The 21,553-nt window shown below is 51.6% G+C and overlaps 2 protein-coding genes across 2 annotated transcripts in view; both read right to left on the reverse strand.

Annotated features, from left to right (window-relative positions):
* Nucleotides 1-2,566: 2,566 nt before the first annotated feature.
* SUPT4H1 (SPT4 homolog, DSIF elongation factor subunit) lies at nucleotides 2,567-7,882 on the reverse strand. The gene is made up of 5 exons (XM_010990400.3): nucleotides 7,730-7,882; nucleotides 7,064-7,170; nucleotides 3,742-3,797; nucleotides 3,415-3,468; nucleotides 2,567-2,979 (listed from the first exon to the last, which is right to left on the reverse strand). The coding sequence occupies exons 1-5, from the start codon at nucleotides 7,796-7,798 to the stop codon at nucleotides 2,912-2,914; spliced, it is 354 nt and encodes a 117-aa protein (XP_010988702.1). The 5' UTR covers nucleotides 7,799-7,882; the 3' UTR covers nucleotides 2,567-2,911.
* Nucleotides 7,883-8,512: 630 nt separating this feature from the next.
* RNF43 (ring finger protein 43) overlaps nucleotides 8,513-21,553 on the reverse strand; it is a 58,990-nt gene continuing 45,949 nt past the window's right edge. The window contains exons 3-9 of the mRNA XM_010990402.3: nucleotides 17,610-17,684; nucleotides 17,366-17,497; nucleotides 16,650-16,754; nucleotides 15,082-15,243; nucleotides 14,480-14,582; nucleotides 12,545-13,900; nucleotides 8,513-10,821 (exon numbers count right to left, since the gene is read on the reverse strand). Of these exons, the coding sequence (XP_010988704.2) occupies nucleotides 10,778-10,821; nucleotides 12,545-13,900; nucleotides 14,480-14,582; nucleotides 15,082-15,243; nucleotides 16,650-16,754; nucleotides 17,366-17,497; nucleotides 17,610-17,684 (1,977 nt within the window). The 3' untranslated portion in view covers nucleotides 8,513-10,777. The remainder of the gene's footprint in view (nucleotides 10,822-12,544; nucleotides 13,901-14,479; nucleotides 14,583-15,081; nucleotides 15,244-16,649; nucleotides 16,755-17,365; nucleotides 17,498-17,609; nucleotides 17,685-21,553) is intronic.

Below are 21,553 nucleotides of genomic sequence, written 5' to 3' on the forward strand. Positions count from 1 at the left end.
GGTCACTTTAACTCTGAGCCTCAGTCTCTTCATCATTGTATAAGGGTGTTAGCTGTGACACAGAGGTTTTGTGGGTGTCAGATAAAAGAATGGATGTGAAAGCCCTTTTGTCAACTGGTAAAATGCTATTTAAATGAAAGGCTTTACTGATACTAAATATGAACCAGACTTCCAGACAAAGTGAGATATTATTAGTTTGTTCTTAAACCTCACCTACCAGTCTGTTCTACACACACACACACACACGTGTGTCAGTGAGGGGACTTGAGGACTGAACAGCAGGTTACAAACAGGCTAGGAATAAGGAGGTAATGGCCATGCCCAGAGGATCGAGGCCCCAGCCCTGCAAGCATGAAGAGCCCAGGCTGAGTTTAGGCCCTCACCAGCCCAGCCCATTACTCTGGGAAACCGCTCTCTCCAAGACCGGAAGGTTCTAACCCTTGTTCTGTCAGCCATCAATCCCTGCTTTGGGCTGGAGGTTGCATTCAGCACTGCACTGTCACTTAGCCCCTAAGCCCACAGCCCGTGGCGGGTAGGGGGTGGAGGGTGAGGAAAAGGCAGGCCAGGGGAAGGCAGCCAGGTCACGGCTGTTTCTCATCTGACTCGAGTCTGTCCCTTGTTGAACTAGGGAGGAGCCTCGACTTTCTGAAGGAGAAGCCAGACTGCCGAGCGAGAGCCCGGGCCCTTGGGGTAGACATGGGACCTCAGCAGTCCGAATGGGGCTGGGCTTGGACAGGCACCAGGGGCAGCAGACCAGCGCCTGGAACCTCCCTTCCAAAAAGCAGGCTCTCTTCCAGGCGGTGAACCAACAACCCATTTCAGCCTCTTTGGCTCCCAACAGGGGATGCAACTCCTGCACCTTACTGCCTGTCTGGGCTGCTGAGGGGGCGCCACAAGCAGGTTCGAGGACTAGAGATAGTGAGAAAGCAAACTGAGCGGCCGCTGCCAGGCAGGGCCCGCGGGAGCCTGTGAAGTCCGGTCACTGCCACTGGCCGCCCCTCCCCCAGCCCCAGCACCGCTGCCTTTCGCTTCCTGCAGGGCTGACAGTTAGGGCCCCAGCCCAGCGCGGGGCTGAGGCAGAGTGAGTGTGGTTATTCGTGCCGGCTCCTCTTGCCTCCCCTCCCCACAACTGTTTCCATTCTCACCAGGCAGCCACGTCCGGGTCAGACACGCAGGACAGCAGCTGGGGATTTCCAAGGGACTTTTCGAGAAAGCCAGTGAAAGTTGGGCGTTGGCTGCATGGCCTCGGCACTCTTGCTAAAACCCACTTCTTCCCCCTGGGATGTAAGCTCTGGCCTGGTGGCACTGCTTCCCAAGGCTCCTTTCACACTGAACTTGAACAACGCAAACCACCCACTCCCCCAAAAGCTCGCTCAGTTTGCTGGGCTGGGGAGGTCCTTGAAAAACCCCATTGGAATTGGGGTTAACAGACCGCTCCCTGAGTTTTAAGGTGGCAGAGAAAACGGTTCTGGTTTGAGGAGGACCCGTGAGTGGCGACTTGAGCAGCCCGGGCCAGTCCCAGTTTCCTTCTCATGGGCCTGAGAGGACAAGTGACGGGGGACAGCTGACTGAAGAGTCAGCATCTCTCCATCCTTCCCACACACTCCAGGTCACAGGTGACAAGAGACACTGACTCACTAGCAACACCAGGTGGCTACGAGACACAAAGCCCCAGTGCAGGCACACTGCTGAGTCAGAGCTCAGACTGCGTGGCAGCTCTAAGCACTTCCCGCACTGTTCTGGCTGACTGTATACATACTGCATGTACTGAGGAATGGCTAATAAAAGGAGAGCAAGTGAGTTTTACCTTTTATAAAACTTAAGCTACAAAATTTTCACATTGCTTTCATTTTCATCATCACAAAAATCCGGAGGTAAACAGAGTGTAATCACTTTCATTTCACAGATGGGGAACAAGAAACTTAGGGGAATAAAAATGGGGACACTGAACAGGATTTTTTGTGGAAATTTAAGTAAATGAGAATTTGTAGTAAATATTTTAATTCCAAAAATAACTTGCCTTGGCCAGTAACAGGACATCACTCAAGGCCTGCTACGAGGCCAGAGAGAAAAGGAGAGGCTCACCTCCAATGGAGGCAAAAACCAGCCGGACCAAGACCCAGCAGCAACCCGAGGGTCCCGAGTTAGGTGAACGCAGGGGAGCAAAGGAAGGGGAAGTCGTGGCTTCCATTGGTGGGCCTCAGGCACAGGAAGAATAGTGAAAAGAAGAAAACAAAGAAGGAAAAAGGTATTAAACGTGGTCAAGGGGTAAATACTATAAAGAAGCCTCAGGATTTCTTCAAGGGACACCAGCTGTGCCAGGTCTAGAGCGTAGAAGGCTGCAACCACCAGACACCAGGACCACCAGGCTGAGGGGGCTGCCTAGACTCGGGACAGCAGGCCTTCCGAGACCTGAGGAAGCACAATGGAAAGGCTCCAACCTGGAGCCTCAGAGATGGATCATGAGGAGCAGAAGAGCCTCTGCCGCCCTGGAGAGACATTTACAGGGCAGTGAGTTCTTACTGCACCCAGCTAAGAGAAAGGAAGAGGGAGGCAAGGCATGTGCTTTGGGCTTAAGAACGTTCCTAGGGGTCCACGTTTATTGGCATTTGACTCAGAGTCCTGCCCGTGGGCAAGGGCGCAGCCCTGGGCTGTGCGTAGGAAAACCAGCATCCTACTCCCCACTGAATTCAGTCTCTGTAAACCCACCGACCCAAACTGCTCCCACCCCCACAGTAGTCCAAAGAAGGTAAAATGGCCCAAGGACACATTGTGCTGCTTTCTCAACAGTCTGCTGAGTCCCAGAATCAGAGGGTGGGATGCATGTGAAGGTTCTGCCCGTTTAGTTCCACAACAAAAAATAAGCAGAGGCAGAGATGAGGAGCAAAGATGTTGGCAGCCGTGCATCTCGCTAAGTCTTTATAGCTGTGTCTCTGGATTTGTAGGCCACTCCTCGACTCTTCAGCTCCCGCACAATTCCTGCAGCAGGAAAAGAAACAGCCCTGTGAGGGGATGAGATTCCAGAAGATAAGAAAGTTCCCTTGGCTACTATTTGGTGGGGTGGGGGTGGGGGTGCTCTAGGCAAACTGGAGTTTCTAGACTGCTCAACAGAACTGCTTGGTTGGCTTCTTACCCCTGAAAATCCAAGCAAGTGCCTGGAAATGACTTGGTAAGAATGAGAAGAAAAGGACAGACACGCTGTAGTCGTCAAAAGCAAGGGTTCCAGAGCCAGAATGCCTAGGTCCAAATTCTGGCTCCTCACTTACTGGCTGGGTGACCTTGGGCAAGTTATTTACCCTCTCTGTGCCTTGGTTCTCTCCTAGAGTTCTGAGGACTGGCGTTAAGTCACGTGAAAACCTTCCATAGAGCTTGGCAGAATAAATGAACGTTGGCTGTAACTATGATTATTATTACCTTGGGGCAAGCGACCAGTGACTGACACTGCATACACACCCGGCTTAAAGTTACCTGAAAGAGAAGAAAAGTGACTACAGTCAGAGGGAGTTATGACTAAAGACCAACGGAGCATAAGCTAAAAATGAAAGAACCACTGCAACTCCAACAGGAGAGCAATCACTCCTTTTGGCTACACGTGTTAATGACAGGGCACAGGACACTTTCCCTGGCTTTCCTCCAACACCATCTTTCTCACTCTGGGGCCACTTACCCACTGATTTAAGACATCCCCACTGGACCCGACAACACAACTAGGCCAGGATGAGGAGAAAGGGAGACACTTACTGACTCGCTGCCACTTGGAGACCCAGCTGTCCTCTGGACTCATCATCGCAATGATTCTAGGAAGGGAGAAGAAACAGAGTCAACCTGAGCCACCTCTACTAGAGAACAGAGACTGAGGGAATGGTCCTCTTTACTCTGTTCCTGGCCAGCACAACAGTTCTGGGAGAGGACACCTAGGAAAAAGCCAAGTACTGCGTCTCTACTAGAAAGTAGGGGAAACTGGGTTCAAATGCTGGGAAGCGACTGACTCAGAGCTAGTACTGATAAAAGTCCTTTGCAGTTACATCCTTGGCCCACCAGTCACAGGGTAAGTCAGTCATCATCCCCCAGATATTACCCTACCAGGCTCAAAAGTATCCTTAGCCTACAGATTCCCTGGGGAATGGAACAGCTTTTGAGGTAGACGGTCAGCATTACTGATTACAACCAACATGCCACTGAGGACTGGGGCCTTGAGCAAAGGGGAGAGGGAGTCAAAACAATGGAATAAGTTAGACTTAACTAAGCTCTGTCTCTAATGAGCTGTATAGCCTGACACACATAGGGAGATCTCCCTCAGAATTTCATTTGAGGGAAAGTTGAGCTAATAAATGAAAAACACCTAGCATACAGTAGGTGCTAAATAAATGTTAGCTCTCCTTATTACCCTAACAGTTCTTTCTAGGGTAGCTCTGATCCCAGAGCACAGGCAACAGAAAGGATACTCCAGGGCCAGAAGCCTGTTATTGAGCATGACAAAAAGCATCAGGTGTTTTCAGAAGCTACAGAGGTCATTTTTGTCATTCACCCATTCAATCAAATGCTTACAGGCTGCCTATTGTGACAGATCTGTTCTAGGCACTGATACTTGTTGACTGTATCCTCAATATCCATTCCCCCTTCTCCAGCAGCAACTTTAAGATTATCTGGGAAGCTTCCTTCCCAAACCAAATCCTACATTCTCAGCCATATGCTTTGAGTGGAATGATGCCACCTCCAGGGGCAGCAGGTAAAGTAACACTTGCCTTACCCCAGCAGACTAATCTGGGATAGGCACGCTTACTGGCCACTCTCCTGGCCAAAAGTATATTCTCCTCCATCCTTCACAATCTATCATTCCAGCTTTACAGTGCCTGTTATCCAACCTTATGATTTAACCTGAACAGAATTCCCACCAGTCTCCAAACACACCTTTGTTTTCCGACCCCATGCCTTTGCTCAAGTCAGTCCCTTTATTTAGAACGCTTCTTCTACCTCTCTCACCTCAAGTTCCTCAAAAATCCTATGCTTCTTTAAGAGCCTGATTCATATGCTGTCTCTTCCATTTCTGAGTTCATCAAGCCCTGCTCTGATCTCCTTTAACCTTTAATATACTCACTCTTCAAAACTCAATATGCACCGAATACGTAAATAACTCCTACAGCTCAACAACAAAAAACCACAAACCTGACTCAAAATTGGGCAAAGGACTTGAAGACACATTTTGTCAAAGAAGATATACAAATGGCCAATAAGCACACAATAAGATGCTCAACATCATTTATTATCAGGGAAATGCAAATCAAAACCACAATGAGATACCATTTCACATCCAACAGGGTAGCTATGATCAAAAGCAAAACAAAACATCAGAAAATAACAAGTGTTGGCAAGAATGTGGAGAAACTGGAACCCTCGTGCACTGCAGGTGGGAACATAAAATGGCGCTGCCATACAAAACAGTGTGGCAGTTCCTCAAAATGTTGAGCACAGAAAAATCCAGCAATTTCACTTCTGGATACATACCACAAAGAAGTAAAAACAGGAACCTGAACAGGTATTTGTAAACTCTGTTCATGGCACCATTATTCATAATAGCTAAAAGGCAGAAGCAATCCAAGTGTCCATCAACAGATGCACAGATAAATAAAATGTGGTATATACATAAAATGGAGGGTTATTAAGCTTAAAAAGGAAATTCTGACAGATGCCACAACATGGATAAACCTTGAAAAAGTTATGCAAGGTGAAATGAGCCAATCACAAAAGGACAGATATTCTATGATTCCACTTATATGAAGGACCAGCAATCAAATTCACAGTGTAAATGGTGGTTGCCAGGGGCTGGGGAGAGGAGGAAATGAAAAGATGAAAAAAGTTCTGGAGATGGATGGTGGCGATAGCTGCACAGAAATATGAATATATTTAATGCCACTGATTTTACACTTAAAAATGATTTTAAAAACGATGCATATTTTACAATTAAAAAAAAACCACACTCAAACTCCACACCATGTCTCTCTTACTAGTTAAGTATCTCACTGTGTAACTCCTGACGTCTCTCACAGCAGCCACAGAAGTGACTCTGTTCATTCCTTAGCACTGAATGCTACAGTGTTAATGAATGAAACTGGTGTATCTGAGTGTGCACGTGCATATGTATTAAGAAAGTTTCCATAACAACATCTTTTTTGCCCAATCCTTTACTCTCCGTTAAAGGCAAACAAAGGAGGAATGGAGTTGGCCCACTGTGAAGGAACTTTACCAAGTACTGGTTTGGGCCCAGCTTGCTAAACGTTTAATTGGCCTAGAGACCAAAAGAAAATAAATAGTACCTCCTTAACCCTCAAAGAATACTTCCCTCTGGCTCCTTCCTTGGGGGAGGAAAATTGAGGCCTAGCCACTTAGGTGTCTGTCATTTCCCCTTCTCCCCACTGGACAAACTCATTAAGGGAAAACTCTACTCATAGGGCCTCTCAGAGATATCTAAAAGCATCAGCTTTGGAGCCCAAATTTACCCCTTCATTTTGAAAAAGGATCTTCATGCATTCAACAAACATTTACTAGGCATCCACCACCCTCCAGGCCCTGTGCCAGGTCATGGCACATATGTCCCTACCAGCAATGCCCTGACAGTCCAGTGAAGAATTGTCCAGTGGAAGTATAATGAAAGCCACACAAGTCATTTTAAATTTTCTGTAGCCAAGTTAAAGGAGTAAAGACAAAAACATGAAATTCACTTCAATATACTGCACTTAACCCAATCTATTCAAAGTACTAATATTGTGGCATGTAATTAACACAAAAATATTAAGATATTTTACATTCATTTTCTTTGTGCTGAGTCTTTGAGATCCAATGTATATTTTACATGTAAAGCATATCTCAGTTTGGACCAGCCATATTTCAAGTGCTCAGTGCCACACATGGCTAGTATCTACTGCACTGGACAGCACAGGACTAGTGTGTCTCAAAATAACTTTGACACCAACTAGGATTAGTGTCTCAAGAGTCTACCCACATTTACTTGGTGGGGTGGGGCAAGGGGTAATGGAGAAGAATGCAGCAATCTAAAGGGGTTTACCCATCAAAAGAAGAGCTGGTGCAGTCATATACCATCTCTCGGTTACCCTTCATCTGAAGGTATGCATCACAATTGTCACAACCATCATATTCAAACTGGTCTATAGTCTGGGAGGGGAAAATAAAAAGAGGTGAGTGTGAACAAAGTCAAAAGAAAAAAGCAGTTTTCTCCATACTTTTAACTGGTCAAGTACAAGGCTCCCTACGTTGGCTCTGTCTCATTAGGTCCCCCACCAACCATTCCCCGTTCCTAAGTTCCACTCTCAGACTCCTTCCCTTGTTCCCAGTTGCGTTTAACCTATTCCTTTCCCTAATCTCCTTGGGGTCATACACCTTCTTCGACTACTCCCGCAGCTGCAGATCTCGGCCCTCCTCTGACTCCCAGTATCTTCTGGCTCCAAAAGAAGTTCACTGAACGTCTGTTAAGGGTCAGGCCTGTGATGCGAGCTGAAACTGCAAAGGCATATGAGACCGCCAGTGCTCACGGCGGCAAGATCTGCCTGCGTTCCTACCGACGTAAACGATGGTTTCCAGTTTCTTCCCTCGTCCCCGGCCACCCCCAGACGTGGACCTGACTTTTCTTTTCACTGTCCTTCCAGTCCTGTTCCACCCTGTTTCCCTCAGCTTGGGCCCCCATCGCCCGTACAACCAGGTCCTCCACAGTCACCTTGACCAGCGAACACAGCAAACAAGCCCGCAGATGCCGCAGGTCCTTCGGCACCGTCTCCAATGCCATCTTCGCCCACGGAAGAACAGGGAGGGAATGAGCCACAGTCGTCTCTTGCAGGAAGTAAACAGCGAATTACCCAGAATGCCCGCACTTCCGGCTACTCAGACTTCCTCTTCCGGCGTGGGAGGCCGCGAGCCCCGCCCCTCACCCCTCCTTAGAAGATGGTTTCTCCCGCCTGGAGGCGGGGCCGGCCAGGAGTCACCTGGGCTGACGCGCGCCCCCGCCACCTGGGCCGGCGCGAGGGCGAGGCCAGGAGGCTGTCGGGTCTGTGGGCGGGGCCCGTGGGGGAGGGGCGGCGCGGCTGGTGCCTGCGCGGGAGCGCGCCGCGGCCCGAGCGGAAATCTGCGCGCGGGCCATTTGATCTAGGCCGCTGGCTGGGGGCCGCTGGTCCCCTGGAGGATCCCAGATGACAGCCGAGATTCTTTTTTGTCTTCCTGTCTTAAAAGCGCAGTGTTAGAGAGTCCACTGTCTACCTCTGGATTCTCTCTGCAGAGACGAAGAGAAATCCAGGGACCGCCCCTCTCCTTCCTAACAGCGAGAGCCTGATTGGGTTTCCATTTGCGTCCACAGGAATGCTGGCCTGGGAGCGGACGGCCGGGAAAATGCGTATTTAATTATTTTTGAAAACTCTTTATGTACGTTTCCTCGCTCCAGCTGTTAATTTATGCTTTGTGCAGCTTTTAGCCTTTAGGTATAGTTCCTTTCCCTCAGATCTTCTGTGGGAGTTTGTGTCTTTTTTTTTTTTTTTTTTTTTAATTTCACCCTTTAGAAAGCTAAATGCCTTGCTCTCTGGTTCAGACTGGGCACTCGACAACCACCACCTCTACCAAACCCTTTCCCGGAGAAGCAGAAGGGGAAAATGTGCTTTGTGAGGAAAAGAGCAGCCCTGTGGAATTCATACCGACACGGCACCGGCTCTTTTGATCCTCACAGTAGTCCCATGTGTAGGCAGAGGGCGGTCATTTGTGTTTATCTGACTTGGAGCTTTTGGATATAAATAGTTTCATGCCCTGCTGTTCTATCTTCCCAACCAGGCCTCCTACATAGAAACTGAGCTTCTTCAAGGCCGGTGTACTGCTTGTGCCGGTCCCATGCCGTGTTCAGCTGGGCTCTGTAACTGGGCTTAGATGTTCTCAGTCACTGCATACTTTCTACTTTGGAACAGGCTGTTGCCTCATGGGAGCTCTCCGACAACTGGCCCATTTCACGGGTGGAAAAAGTGAGGCACAGAGTATCTGGCCAAGGTCACAAAGAAAGTCACTGAAGCATCACAAATTAGAATGTGAAGTAAGCAGTACAGTAATAGTACAGATAACAAACTGAACCACAGTGAGAAGCCAGTCATGCTTTCTGTCCCTGATCTCACTAAACCATGCTTTTAGGGACTTACAAGCCACTTCTTGTTGCCAAACCTACCACTCTACTCCGTCCTTTCGTAAATCAGAGCCTGGCCTCTGATATCATAAATAACATATTTCTGCTGATGTAGGACGTAAAGTTGTTACTCTGAGAGACAGTTATGACAGAACAAAACCACGAGACCAGACCATATTTATAGATAAATATATTAGCAAATAAATACATTTCTCAACATAGTGCCTGATTCAAGCGTCTTGTCTGTTCAGATATAAATACCCATGTGGGTGCCTAGGTGCCAGTTCCCCACTGACTTTTGAGGGAAGAAGTTTCCCAGGTGGGGTCTTGTGCCCACTTTGCCCCCACATTCACATTCCAAATGGGATAATGCCTGAGGGGCCAGCAATGGTCCAGTTGCCCTGGGGTGAATGTCACCCTAAGGAGGCCCCTCAGCCTTTGCCCACTCAGTACCAGCTACCCAGGCCAGCCTTCCTGCTCCAACTCCACTCCTTCCTGTGTGTCCCTGGCCTGAATGGCTTATACTGGGAAGCTGGGTCTCTGCACCAACCAATCCCAAGGGCCGCATATTACTTCTCCTTTGTTCTCCCCTCTTCCCTAGCCCTGCACCGAGAGAAGACACCCAGAGAAAATTCTTTGTTCAGCTGTCATTCTGCCTTTTCTACCTTCATTCCTTCCTCCCTGTTCCTAAATAAGGTTCAGCAGAAATCCTCTCCTTTCTGCCTACTTTGGGACTTTGAGATAGAGCTCCAAGGAAGAGTTATTCCCTTCCCACTACCCCTATCCTTCTCCCCCAGAGGGACTGGGGCTGCTGGTGTGACAAGGGAGTTTGAAGATCAGAGGCTTCAACCCAGGCTCTTCAAGATGCTGTACCAGCTGAGGGACAGAACTCCACACCCTGGCTTCCCAGAGCCTCCCCTGTGACTTAATATAGTGGATCTGACAAGTAATGGCAAGAAGGGAAAAACATCCTCCTTTATGCACCAGGGCAGGCTCTGCCTGGAGAATCTGCAAAGCCCCTCTTTTTAGGACTCAGGGCTCACCTATGCTTCTGGGTTTATTTCTCTTTTTTTTTTGGCAAAGAAGGAAAATGATAAGAACCAGGGATGCCACTGATGCAGTACCCTTACCAAGGAGGAGCCAAAGCTGGTGTGCACGACTCTCCCAAGGAAGGAGGTGAGAAGGGGTCACGCATTCAGCAGGACCCATTTTCTGGTATGAACGTAAGGCTTGGGATGAGGGAGACCTGCTGGGGCTGGAGGAAGGAGCACCACCTTTATAACACCTATCTACCCATACCTAGCTTCCTGCTCTCAAAAACAAAAACAAAAACCAGCCTGCAAGGGAGCCAGCCCACATGGGAGCTGTTTGCCTGCTGGACACAGACTTGCTGCCCCACAGATGGTTTGCAGACAAGGTCTGGAGCTGGGAGCGGGCAACAACACCTCCTGCCACCCACCATCACCACTCCTCTTCCACTGGTTCCAGGATGTATGGCAAAAAAGAGGGTGTTTTCGGAGGTCCTTTCTTCTCTCAGGAGCAGGACCCTGTGCCAGGTGGGGCCCCGAGTCCTCCGGAGCACGCTCTTGGTTGGAGCTAGGCCTGAACATCTCACACGGCCTGTTCACACAGCTCCTCAAGCTCCTCTTCTGAGCCTGCATTTAGAGAGAGGGATGGAAAGAGGTCACTGAGCGTCAGGCCAGCCTCTTGCTTGTTCCACCTGCAAGAGAGTATGGCTGGGAGGGAACTACAGAGAGGGAGGAGCAGGGAATGGGTCCAGAAAGGGTGTTTAGATTGAAAGCTGAGGGGGGCCTCAGTTGGGACACAGAGGAGAGAAAAACAAATCTAGAGAAAGAGATACATTTATAGCAACCAGTGTGTTACCAATGCTTAATATTCACTCATTCACCCAATAAATATTTATTGAGCACTTTTGAACCTGCCCTGGTATCACATGCCAAATAGAAGGCCAAAAATATTAAGCAGGGTCCTCACAACCTTGCAGGAGAGAAGCTTTGCATGTAACTGGCAATAAGGCCAATGCGGCAGGACTGGGGTCACAAGAGACAAATTGAAGAAAGGGAAAGATCATGTCCAAGTGGAGCAATCAGGAAGGGCTTCTTGGAAGTGGAGGTAAATGAGCTGGTCCTGCAGGAACAGGGAAGAATTATGGGAATAGGAAGGCAGCAGAATATTCTGTGCTGCAGAAACTGCAGGAAGTGTTTACCTAGTTTGGCTAAAGCATGGGGCAGGGGAAGGGAAGGGGAAGAGAGGAAAATCAGGTTGGAAAGGAAGATGGGGGCTAGCGGGTGCTAGAGCCTTGAAGGCCAAGGCTCTGAACAAAACAGAACATTTGAAGATTTCTGGACAGTTTATTTGAGAAGGGTGACCTTAGCAGCAGTATGGAGGGCGGTGAGCAGGGTCACCATGCTGCAAGACTCTACAGGACGCAACACGGATGTGCAGTGCCCAGCCTTAATGGCCCTGTGAGGGGAAGGGAGGAGCTAGGAGGCTCCTGCCTCGATCTTCAGGCTGTGCCTAAGACATGGGCAGGGGCCATCAGTCCTGTGGGAGAATACGGTAAAGCTAGCAGAGATACGGTTAACAGAACCTGCCATTGACTGGGTTCGAGGAGCCAGGAAAAGGGAGGCATTGAGACTAACTATGAGTTTGGGACAGAGGGGAGGTGGTGGCCTGGCACTGGCAGCACCGAAGGTGCACTTGTGACAGGATCCAGACGGAACCATCAAACACATGGCCAAAGCCTGCATTACGTGGCTCTGTGGAAGCAACTACTTTCTGTACTCTAATAGTATGCATGCCTGTCTCTCCACAGACCAGACCTGGGTCTCCTGGTTGACAAGCTCCATGTCCTCAGAGCCTAGGCTGGAACCTAGCCCATAGCAAGCATACAACGCAGAAAGAAAAACAGAAGGAAGCAATCAATCATTTTTGCATCATTCACATAGCTCTTCTCTTATGGCCCAGAATTACGGCTGTCTGTAATTATTTCACCTATAAGATCACATATGGCCTGGGATTGTGGTTTTCAGTAACTATGTGTCCATGCTCTCCTCAAGCAACACTTCTTGGCCTTCTTTGTATTTATGGCTAATATTGAGCTGTATGCATTTTTAAAATATTGAAACACCTGCATTTGAGCTGCTGCCCCAAACCACCCCAGGTGCTTTCTGGTGTCTCAACCAGATATGGCAACTAAAGGAGTAATACCTGGCAGAGCCAGTACCCTATGCTATGCCAGTTGTTCAGTGTTTGGACCCCTGTTGTACCCTTCTCAGCTCCCATCAACCCCTTAGATGACTTCACCCTTTCTCTAGTCTCCTCTGCCCACCTGACCCGCTTCCCCAGAAGACTCACCAGGCTGGGCTGGCAGCACCTGGCAGTGTGGGTAAGGGCATGGCCTGCCCTCTGGGGTGCCAGAACTCCATTCGGAAGGCCCCTCCCCAGATGCGTGAGGTCCCAGGGGCCGGCGTGGAGTCAGGCACAACCACACTGGCTGTGAACTTGGGTAATTGGGGCCTGGAGGTTCTGGTAGCAGCCTCCTGTCCAGGCCCGGAGGTCCGAAGATCAATGGGTGGGCCTCTGGGGACCAAGGGTATGCCAGGCTGGGGCCATAATGAGGAGGAGTCTGGCAAGCTGGGTGCGCAGTCACGTTCTGGGGTCTAGAGGCCAGGGTGGGCTCTGAGGGACCCCCCCGCCGTTTCCTCTGTGGGTGTCGGACAGCGAGGCTGGATTTCTGCAAGAGGAAGAGGCTGCTGGAACTGGGGCTGGGGGTGGAGGCGTCAGCTGGTCTGGGAGCTGGCTCGGTGAGGGCCCTGGGCCGCTGTGGGTTGGGGAGCTGCCCGGAAGGGGCTGCTGGGTTGGATCTGGCAGCTTGCTGATCAGGTGAAGGCGGCTCTGGCTGGAGCTGTGTCCGAAAAATGGCCGGCCTGGACTGGAGTACTCCAGTTTCTGGGCCAGGCTTTCTGCCATGCCACCGGAAGCGCTTTTTGTAGTGGTGGTGCCGGTGGCGGTGGTAGTGGACATGGCTGGACACCTGGGTTTCCTCAGTGGGCACCACAGAGTCCAAAGAATGGGGCCGAGAGGTCACACTAGGCTGGGTCTCCTCCCCCTGGGCCCCCCCCTCAGGGCTGCAGTAAACGAGGGGGTCAAAGTCACTGCTCAGGGAGCTGTGGAAGGTGGAACTGCTGCCATGGATGCCCTGCAGGCTGATGTCCGTGCAGTTGACCACCGAGTCACTCGAAGAACCATGACAGGGCCCCGAACTGGAGTCACTGGCTGGCCCATCTGCCAGGTAGCCGCTGCGCTCTGTGCAGTAGCTTTCTCCAGACCCGCTGCTGTCGTGAGGCCTGGCCCGGCGTGGGGGTGCGGGGCAAGCAGTGGGGTGCAGCGAAGTGCATCGGGGGCGGCTCAGCCCCCAGCCCTGCGCGTAGGGGTGCTGGGCCACTGCCAGGCGCTGTGGCTCGCCTGGAGCCCGGGGATGTGCAGCTCTGGGGAGGCGGTGGTGCCGAGGGCCTGTGCCTGGCTCCTGGGATGGCAGGAAGGGACCAGGTCGTGTGGGCCGAGCCGCTGCACTCCGGGAAGGGCCCAACAAGTAGGCAGCAGGGAGGTGGTAGTGGGCGTGGCCAGGATGCTGGCGAATGAGGTGGAGTCTCCGGCCTGGTTCCTGGTAAGATCGAGAGGGTCCCAGGGAATGAGAAAGCAAATCTCCCTCTGGAAGAAAGAACCAAGAGCAAGGTGTTTGACTCCACAAACCTAAGGAGGATGCGTTCAGAAAAGTGTGGCTGCAGCGGACCTAACAGCCCACATAGCCTTCAAGTTCAGTTTGGAGAACCAAGGACATTCCTTGGGAGTGCCACTGTGCACGGCAAGCCCTGCTCCTCCCATCAGCCCATCTGGGACTCTCACCCGGGGCCACTGCTAGCCTATACTGCACCTTTGTGTAAATTAGAAAACGGTTCTCTTTCCTCTAGATACTTCATTTTCATTTTTTAGAAAATTGTCATAATATCCTGGTTTCGTTAGGATACTTTATTGCTGGAAAACCGGAATAATATACAAATCACCCAGATTTAGAATCGACAAAGTTGTGGTGAGAATACGTAGTAAAGACGTCTGTGATGGAATGGCGGCCCCTGCGGATGAGGCACTCTTGAGCAGTGCACAGCTTAAAGAACCACTGAGCCAGGCCTGCCTTCTCTTCAGCTTCAAAGCAAAACACTTTCCCACAGGGGAACCACTTCTAGACCCGTCTCTGCCTGCACACAGTAGAGTCCTTGGCCCACCTCCTACCTACGATGTTGAACATGCAGAGGGGGCAAGTGCGATGCTGATGCAGCCAGGGGTCCACACACGCCCGATGGAACTCATGGAGGCAGGAAATGACCCGTAGCTCCTGGAGAAAACAAAGGGTCTGAACCAAAGTTGTCTGTAGCTACAGCAGTGGCCAGGAAGCAGGGCATCCCTGACTCCCTCTGGCCTCTCCCTATTGCTGTCACCTGCTTTCAAAGACCTCCTAGTAGAACACAAAAGGCATGGGCTTTGTTATCAAGTAGACCTGGATTTTGCCACTTAGTTGCATGACCTTGAGCAATTTCTTAACAGTTTTCTGCTGCAAAATGAGGCTAAAAAATTAATCTACCCCCACCTCTCACAGTCATGAGGCTAAAATGAGATAATGCCCACTGCAGAGCCTGGCACAGGGTACACACTCAACAAACAGTGGTTCTCTTTCCCTGGAGACCAGGAAAATAACCAAACCTCACGGCTGTCCGTGCAGGATGCACAGGACACAGATGCAGCCCAAGAACCCACATCAGCCTTACGTGACTCCCCCCACAAGCTCCAGCCTCCCTCTCCAGCCTGGTCAGAGGGGAACCACAGCCCTGCCTTACCTGGCCCTCAGAGAACTCCTCCAGGCAGATGGCACACACAGGAGCTGAGCTACAGCTGCTACCTGAGTCTGGCCACTCAGCCCGGGCCCTCCTGCAGCCAGCCCGGTACCTCCTGGTGGCCAGCTGGCTGATGGCCCAGGCTGTTCGCTGCTGAAGGGGATCCTGGGAAGAGGGTTGGAGTCGGAATGAGGCGAGGGGTCCTCTTTCCTCACCCCCAACTCCAGCTTGCACTCGGTTCCCCATCACCCATTTAGATCACATGACCATCTGACCACCCCTGGGAGTCTGTATCCTCGGCGTTCATACATGGCTCTGCCACACAGGCCATGCCCTCCCACCCCATCCCTCCACTCATAACATTACATTTTCCTTCTCTCGATGACCCATAAACGTGACTTTTTATCCAGCTGCCTGCTTGACATCTCAGGTTGGAAATCTCATAGGCACATCGAACTTAACAGGTTCTGACTCCTAATCCCACGAACCACCCCTAACCACACACAAGTCCTCCCCTGTCATCCGCATCCCAGCAAGTGGCAATCTGTCCTTTTAGTTGCTCAGCCCAGAAATCTTGGTGCCATTCTTGACTCTCCTCACACTCCATGATCAATCCCTTAGAAAACCTGCTGGCTTTGCCTTCAAAGTACACCGAGCATCTAACTAATCTCACCACTTCTTTCGCTTCCTCCATAATCCAAGCTACCACCACTGTCACCTGGACTCTTGTAGAGTAGCCTCTGGGCTGGTTTCTCTGCTTCCAGCCTGGCCTCCCTGTAATCTGTCTCATCACAGCCGTGTTAAATCTTAAATCAGTTAAATCTTAAGTCAGATCATGGCTCTCTTTCTGCTTGAAACTGTCCAGTGGCTCCCATTTCACCCAGAGTGAAAAATGAAGTCCTGACCGTGGCTGAAACAGCCCAGTACAACTGGGCCCCTATGAACTCTCTGTCCTCGCCTCCTACTCTGCCCTCTTACTCTCTTGACTCCAGCCTCGGGGCCTTCTTGCAGCTCCTCAGACATAGCTGGCACACTTCTGCCTCAGGGTCTTGGCACTAACTGTGTTCTCTGTCACTTTCTCCCTAGGTATCTGCCCAGATCACCCCCTCACCCATTTAGGGTCTCTCCTGTAATGGCATCCTCTCAATGAGGCCTTCCCTGGCCTTGCTTCTGAAAACTACCCCTGTGCCCTTTGCATTCCCTCCCTTTTTCTATCTTATTTTTCTCCCTGGCACATACCACCTCCTAAAATACTATATATTTTACTTCTTTGTTTTGTTATTGTCTGTCTCCACTAGGCTGAAAGCTCTTCAAGGGAGGGGTCTGTCTTTTTGCTCACTGCTTTACCCCTAGTACCTGGGACAGCACCTGGCACGTGACAGGAGCTCGCTCTGTTGAATGAATGAACAGATGAGCATTCATTCTATGGAAGAGGCTGCTGGAAATCAACAGTCATTTGTTGGGCTATTTAGGTGTAAACTGTTTCATGGGCATAAGGGCAGCTTCTTTTCTCACTTTTCCTTTCCTGCTCCCCACCCCCTCACACACACGCACATGCCCACCCTGCTCACCGGCCTGCTGTGGCGGGGGCGGCACCGGATGCGCAGCACGGAGGCCAGGATGACCACGAAGATGGTACCCACCACCGTCAGGAGGATCCACACGTCATAATCTGGCTGGGGGAGCAAGCAAAGAGGGAAAGGGTCATACTTCTGAAAGGAGTGGGGCCAATCTGGGAGAACTGCAGGAGCCCAGGAGACACTGAGAATGAAGGGCCCCTTGAGTCTTCCAGCAGAGGGGAGGAAGCTACAGCTGGGCTTAGGTGGTCCCTCTCTGCCCATGGACACTCGCAGGGGAGGGTCCTCTAGATGTCAGCCGTGAGAGGTACAGTCTCAAGACTGTGTGCTTGGGGAAAGGGGGAAAGGACCCCTCTGCAAGGTGGGAGCTGCCCAGTGAGCAGCTGGGTGAGTTTCCTAGTTCACAGAGAAACACCAGCCAGGTGTCAGGGGGCCCAGGGACCACGGTTGCATTCTGGCTCTGTTACTGTATGCCATGAAACCACAATGCTGAAAACAACTTTAGATCTCAGCTGATCCAATCTGTTCATTCTGCAGATGAGGCCCAGAGAAGGGAAGAAACCTGCCTAGAGCGTACAGCTGGTGGATAGAGTTGGACTAGAGGGTTTTAAGATCTCTTTAGTTCCAAGGCTTTTGGTGGGAGCCGCCGCAGGACAAAGCCAGGGTGAGAGCAGGTGCTCGGGCTGGGGCCTGAGATCTGGAGTGCTTACCCAGGTCGGCGGCTCCTTCAGCTCAATCCTCACGTGGGCCTTTCGGTTCTTGTACACAAACTCCATCAGCTTCTCGGCATCATTACCCCAGATCAGTACCACTGGCCATGTCAGCCCCAGGGGCTGCTGCAGCTGCAGGAGGAAGAGTGCCCACAACGGTGGCTGTGCCTTGACTTCTCCTTCCCCGGTAACTTTCTCTTCCTCCATTCAGCCCCCTCCTCAAACACCCCACGTCCCCGGGTACCTGCTCAGCAGCAGCCCGATCCTCCGTGATGTCAAAGAGAACGGCGCTGGCTCCTCGCTCGCCTGCCATCCGGGCCTGCAGAGACACACAGCAGGGGTCAGAGAAGGACATGGCCCACCCATGCCCTGGCCTACCCTGCTCACACGTCCCTTTCTAGGACTTTGCACACACCGCACCTCTGCATACTCACATATATAACACGTGCAAGGGGTCAGTGGGATTAGGACCCCCTGCCCTGCCCTGAGCTCACACAGGTCCACTGCCTTCAAGGACAAAATTCAGTCCTTCCCTTTGAAATGGAACAAACTGTTAATAGGGTTTAGCTGGTGCCAGGCAGTGGGCTAGGCTCTAGGCCTAAGCACAAATCAGACACAGGCCCTGCCCTCAGGGATCCACCAGTCTATCTTCACTGAGTGCGAGAACAGAGTAGGGAGTGACCAGTACTTGCCAGGGGGTGACTGGTCCCCAGCACAGAGAGGGACGGGGGACAGCAGAGAGGTGGGGTGCTCCTTCAGAGCAGAGCTGGGCTTTCCAGGGTCCAGCCCTGCCTGACGAGAGGAGCCTGCAGAGCACCCCACCCCACCCCACCCCCCAGCCTCGGGCAAGTTTCCAAGAGCCTGGGACGCTGCTCCCACCCAAGGCATCTATGGCAGCCCCAGGCTCAGTCCATCTCAGGGCCCGCTCCCTGCCATACGCTAGTTTGCCACCTCTTTCCCCGGCTCCAATTCAAGGACTTCATGGAGTCCCTGTCCAGTGCTTTACCCCTCACCCCCTCGCTGGGGGTGGCAGTAGAGACGGGGGCGGTGGGGGGTGGTGCAGGGAGGAAGGGTCCTGAGAGGCCATTCCTACAAGGTCGGAACTGTGCACATGCGCACACGCGTGCTCTCCCAGGCTATGACCAGGCAGAGCAGAGAGCCAAGCCAGAAAGAGAACAAAAAGCAGGAATCTAGGCCTCTGGGTGTGGGGAAAGAGAATGAAGATAAGGGCTGAGGGTGCGGTGGAGGCACAAGGGCAAAGGACCAACAGACAGACCTTGCTGCGGCCTCAGTGCCAGTTCTCCCTCCCTGAACATCCTCTCTAGCCTTCCTCCCTTGGGCAAAGGCTCACCATGTCATGGCTTCGGGCTGGGGCCTTCAGTGCCTGGGGGCCTGCTGAGTCCTTAAGGCCTTCCTGCAGGCCCTGAAGGAGTTAATCCTTCTGCAAGGCCAGGAGGCTGGAGGCGGAGCCGCCGGGCTTACTCACACTTGGAGCGCTGTGAGCTCGCTTCCCTTCCCCGGGATCCTGTCGGGACAGGTCTCCCGCCAGCAGGCCAGGGGAGCGGCTCCTTCTCCGCTCCCTGATCCCCACTCCCCAGGCGGCAGCAGGGGCTGGGGGGCCCCTCAGAACAGGCAGCCTACAGGCAAGTGGGGCCTGCTTTGGTCAGGAGGGTAACTGCCCCCTTCCCTCCCTCCTTCCCTCTACCAGCGCCCAGGCCCAGCCCGGGCCCCGCTCCACAGGCTAATTGACTGGAAATTCACAGGACTCCAGGATGGAACAGCTGAAGAAACCGAGGGGTCACAGCCTTCATCCTCCTTCAGCCCACCTTCTCCCAGGAAGTCTACCCTGCCTCGGGGACCCCAGGCAAAAGCAGCTCTCCAATCTTCAGTGCCCTCCAAACCAGGGTACGGGAGCAGCCCCAGGGGAGAGAAGGCGGCCTCCTACTGCTAATCCCACGGTCCGGGACTTCGCAACGGGTGGGGAGGTCACCCCAGGAGTCACAGAACTGAGACTCCTAGATCCTCAGTGCTACCAGGGCCCCACGTTTCTCATCCCCAGACTGAGACCCTGGACCAGCCGGCCCTGAAAGGGCAGGAGGGACGGGCACAGACTTCCTTCTCTGGAGATTTTCTTACTTCCCCACCCCTCTCGCTTTGAAGGATTGGGGTAGAAACAGTGGAAAGTAATTACCCTGACGTTCAAACACCCCAGCCCATTACAGCCCATAATTACAAAGTTGTAAAAGTGATCAAAGAGAGAGGGTTGGCCAACAGGGGAAACAAACAGGACTTTCAGGCAATGGGTGCCTGTGTCCAGGGTTCTAGGAATCGAAGAGCAAGACTTGGGGCCAGGTGGCAGCCCACACTGGGGCTGTCTGCACTGCGCTGCAGCCCACCTGCACCCAAGCAAGTGGGAGGGAGAAAAGGAAGTACTTCCTCGGGGATTAGACTCTGGAAGACAGACAGAAAGGGCAAGCCCTCCAGACAGGAAGAATGGGCTTTAGAAAGACACCCTGGAGACCTCTTGGGGAGCTGCAAAGAGTCAGCCAGCCTTCTAAGAGCGGCAAGCAGGTTGCCCATGGCCTTTAGCAATGGAAGCCAACGTGTTCCAGGACTTCTACGCTACACTCTCTGCATTTCCCCAGGCCTTAGATTTTTTCCTCTCCAGACCCAGTGACAGTCACTGCGTATCTCCTTCTCATCAAAGGTGGACCGAGCACCCACGGTGCCCAGGGCACCAAGCCAGGGAAGGCCAGGCCCTCCAGAATGACGCATAATCTCGTGGTAGAGATTCATCTAGGCTTAAAAGCAAGGGTAGGAAGAAGTAGAAGAGATACGACCTTTATTGAGACCCACTTTGCCCAGACTGCTGAGGTTTGAGTCCTAAATCTGCTATCAACTAACAGTGTGAGATTTGGGGCAAGTCACATAACTGCTCTGTGCCTCTGTTTTCCTTTCTGTAGGACCTATGTCATAGGGTTATTTTGAGGACTATATAAGGTAATCCATGTAAAGCCTTAGCATAGTGCCTTTAAGTATTAGTTATTATTATATCAGCAATTACTGGGCTTTGTGTACCTGGTTTCATTTACGCCTCACAACAGCTCTTATAAGATGGTCATCAGCCCCACTTTTGAACTGAGGAAACCAAGGCTCAGAGAGACCAAACAACTTGTCCAAGGTCACACAGCTGATAAGCAGTGGAGGCAGAATGCCCACTCAGGACTTCAGCCTTCTGAGTACCTGGGTACCAGGGAGTGGTCTCTACAGTAAGAGAGGCGGGGCTTGTACCCATATTTTGGCCTCCAGAGCTCCTTCTACCAGGCAAAAGGCCCCTGCTCCAGTCCAGGCATGCGATGAGGAGGGCCTGTGTAATCATAAGGATGGCTGCGTATGGAGTTGCTGCTAAAGAAACAGAGGCCAGTCGGGTGACTGGATGGAGGGAGGGAGGTGGTGGTGCTGACAAGAATGAAAGAGTCCAGAAAAACTATGGGGAGGGCTTCAAGAGATCAAGAGAGATAACTATGAATGAAACAGACCAACCTTGCTAACGGAAAGCATGGGATGACAGAGCCAATGATGACAATAGTGACACTTGCCATCGTTTATTGAGTGACTGCTGTGTGCTCGGCACGGGGCACATCTGTGCAGTCTCCTTAATCCTCATAACTTCTGTGTGATGTCAGCCCCTCCGTTCCTCTTTCACAGATGAGGAGACAGAGGCTCAGAGGGGTGAGCTGAAGTGTCCAGGTCACACTGAGGGGCAGTGCGGACGCCAGGCTCCAGGCCCGGGGCTGTCTGGCTCTAAAGTCCAGCTCTGCAGATGGTGACAGCACCACTGAGCCTAATCGTTGTGCCAGAGCAGAGCTGACTGAGGCCAGTGGTTTCCAATTTCCTCACCAAAGACCCATCTTTCCTCTATGCTTCCTGTGAGCCAAATTTTTTAAATATGTTTTACCAAACTAACTACATTTATTACACACAACTCATTTTTTTTAATGAGGTAACTTGTATTAACATACTGAACTAATAGAATTCCCACCAAGAGCAAAAAAAAAAAAAAAAAAGAATATTTTAGTTAAGCCAGTGGGACGTCTGAAATATAAAAAGTAGCTCGGAGATCCACATTACTGCCTTCCCAGACCTCCTCTGGGCCAGGGGATCCCGGGTAGGTCTGACTTGGTCAAG

Source organism: Camelus dromedarius, chromosome 16 (genome assembly GCF_036321535.1).
Source record: "Camelus dromedarius isolate mCamDro1 chromosome 16, mCamDro1.pat, whole genome shotgun sequence".
Lineage (NCBI taxonomy): Eukaryota > Metazoa > Chordata > Mammalia > Artiodactyla > Camelidae > Camelus > Camelus dromedarius.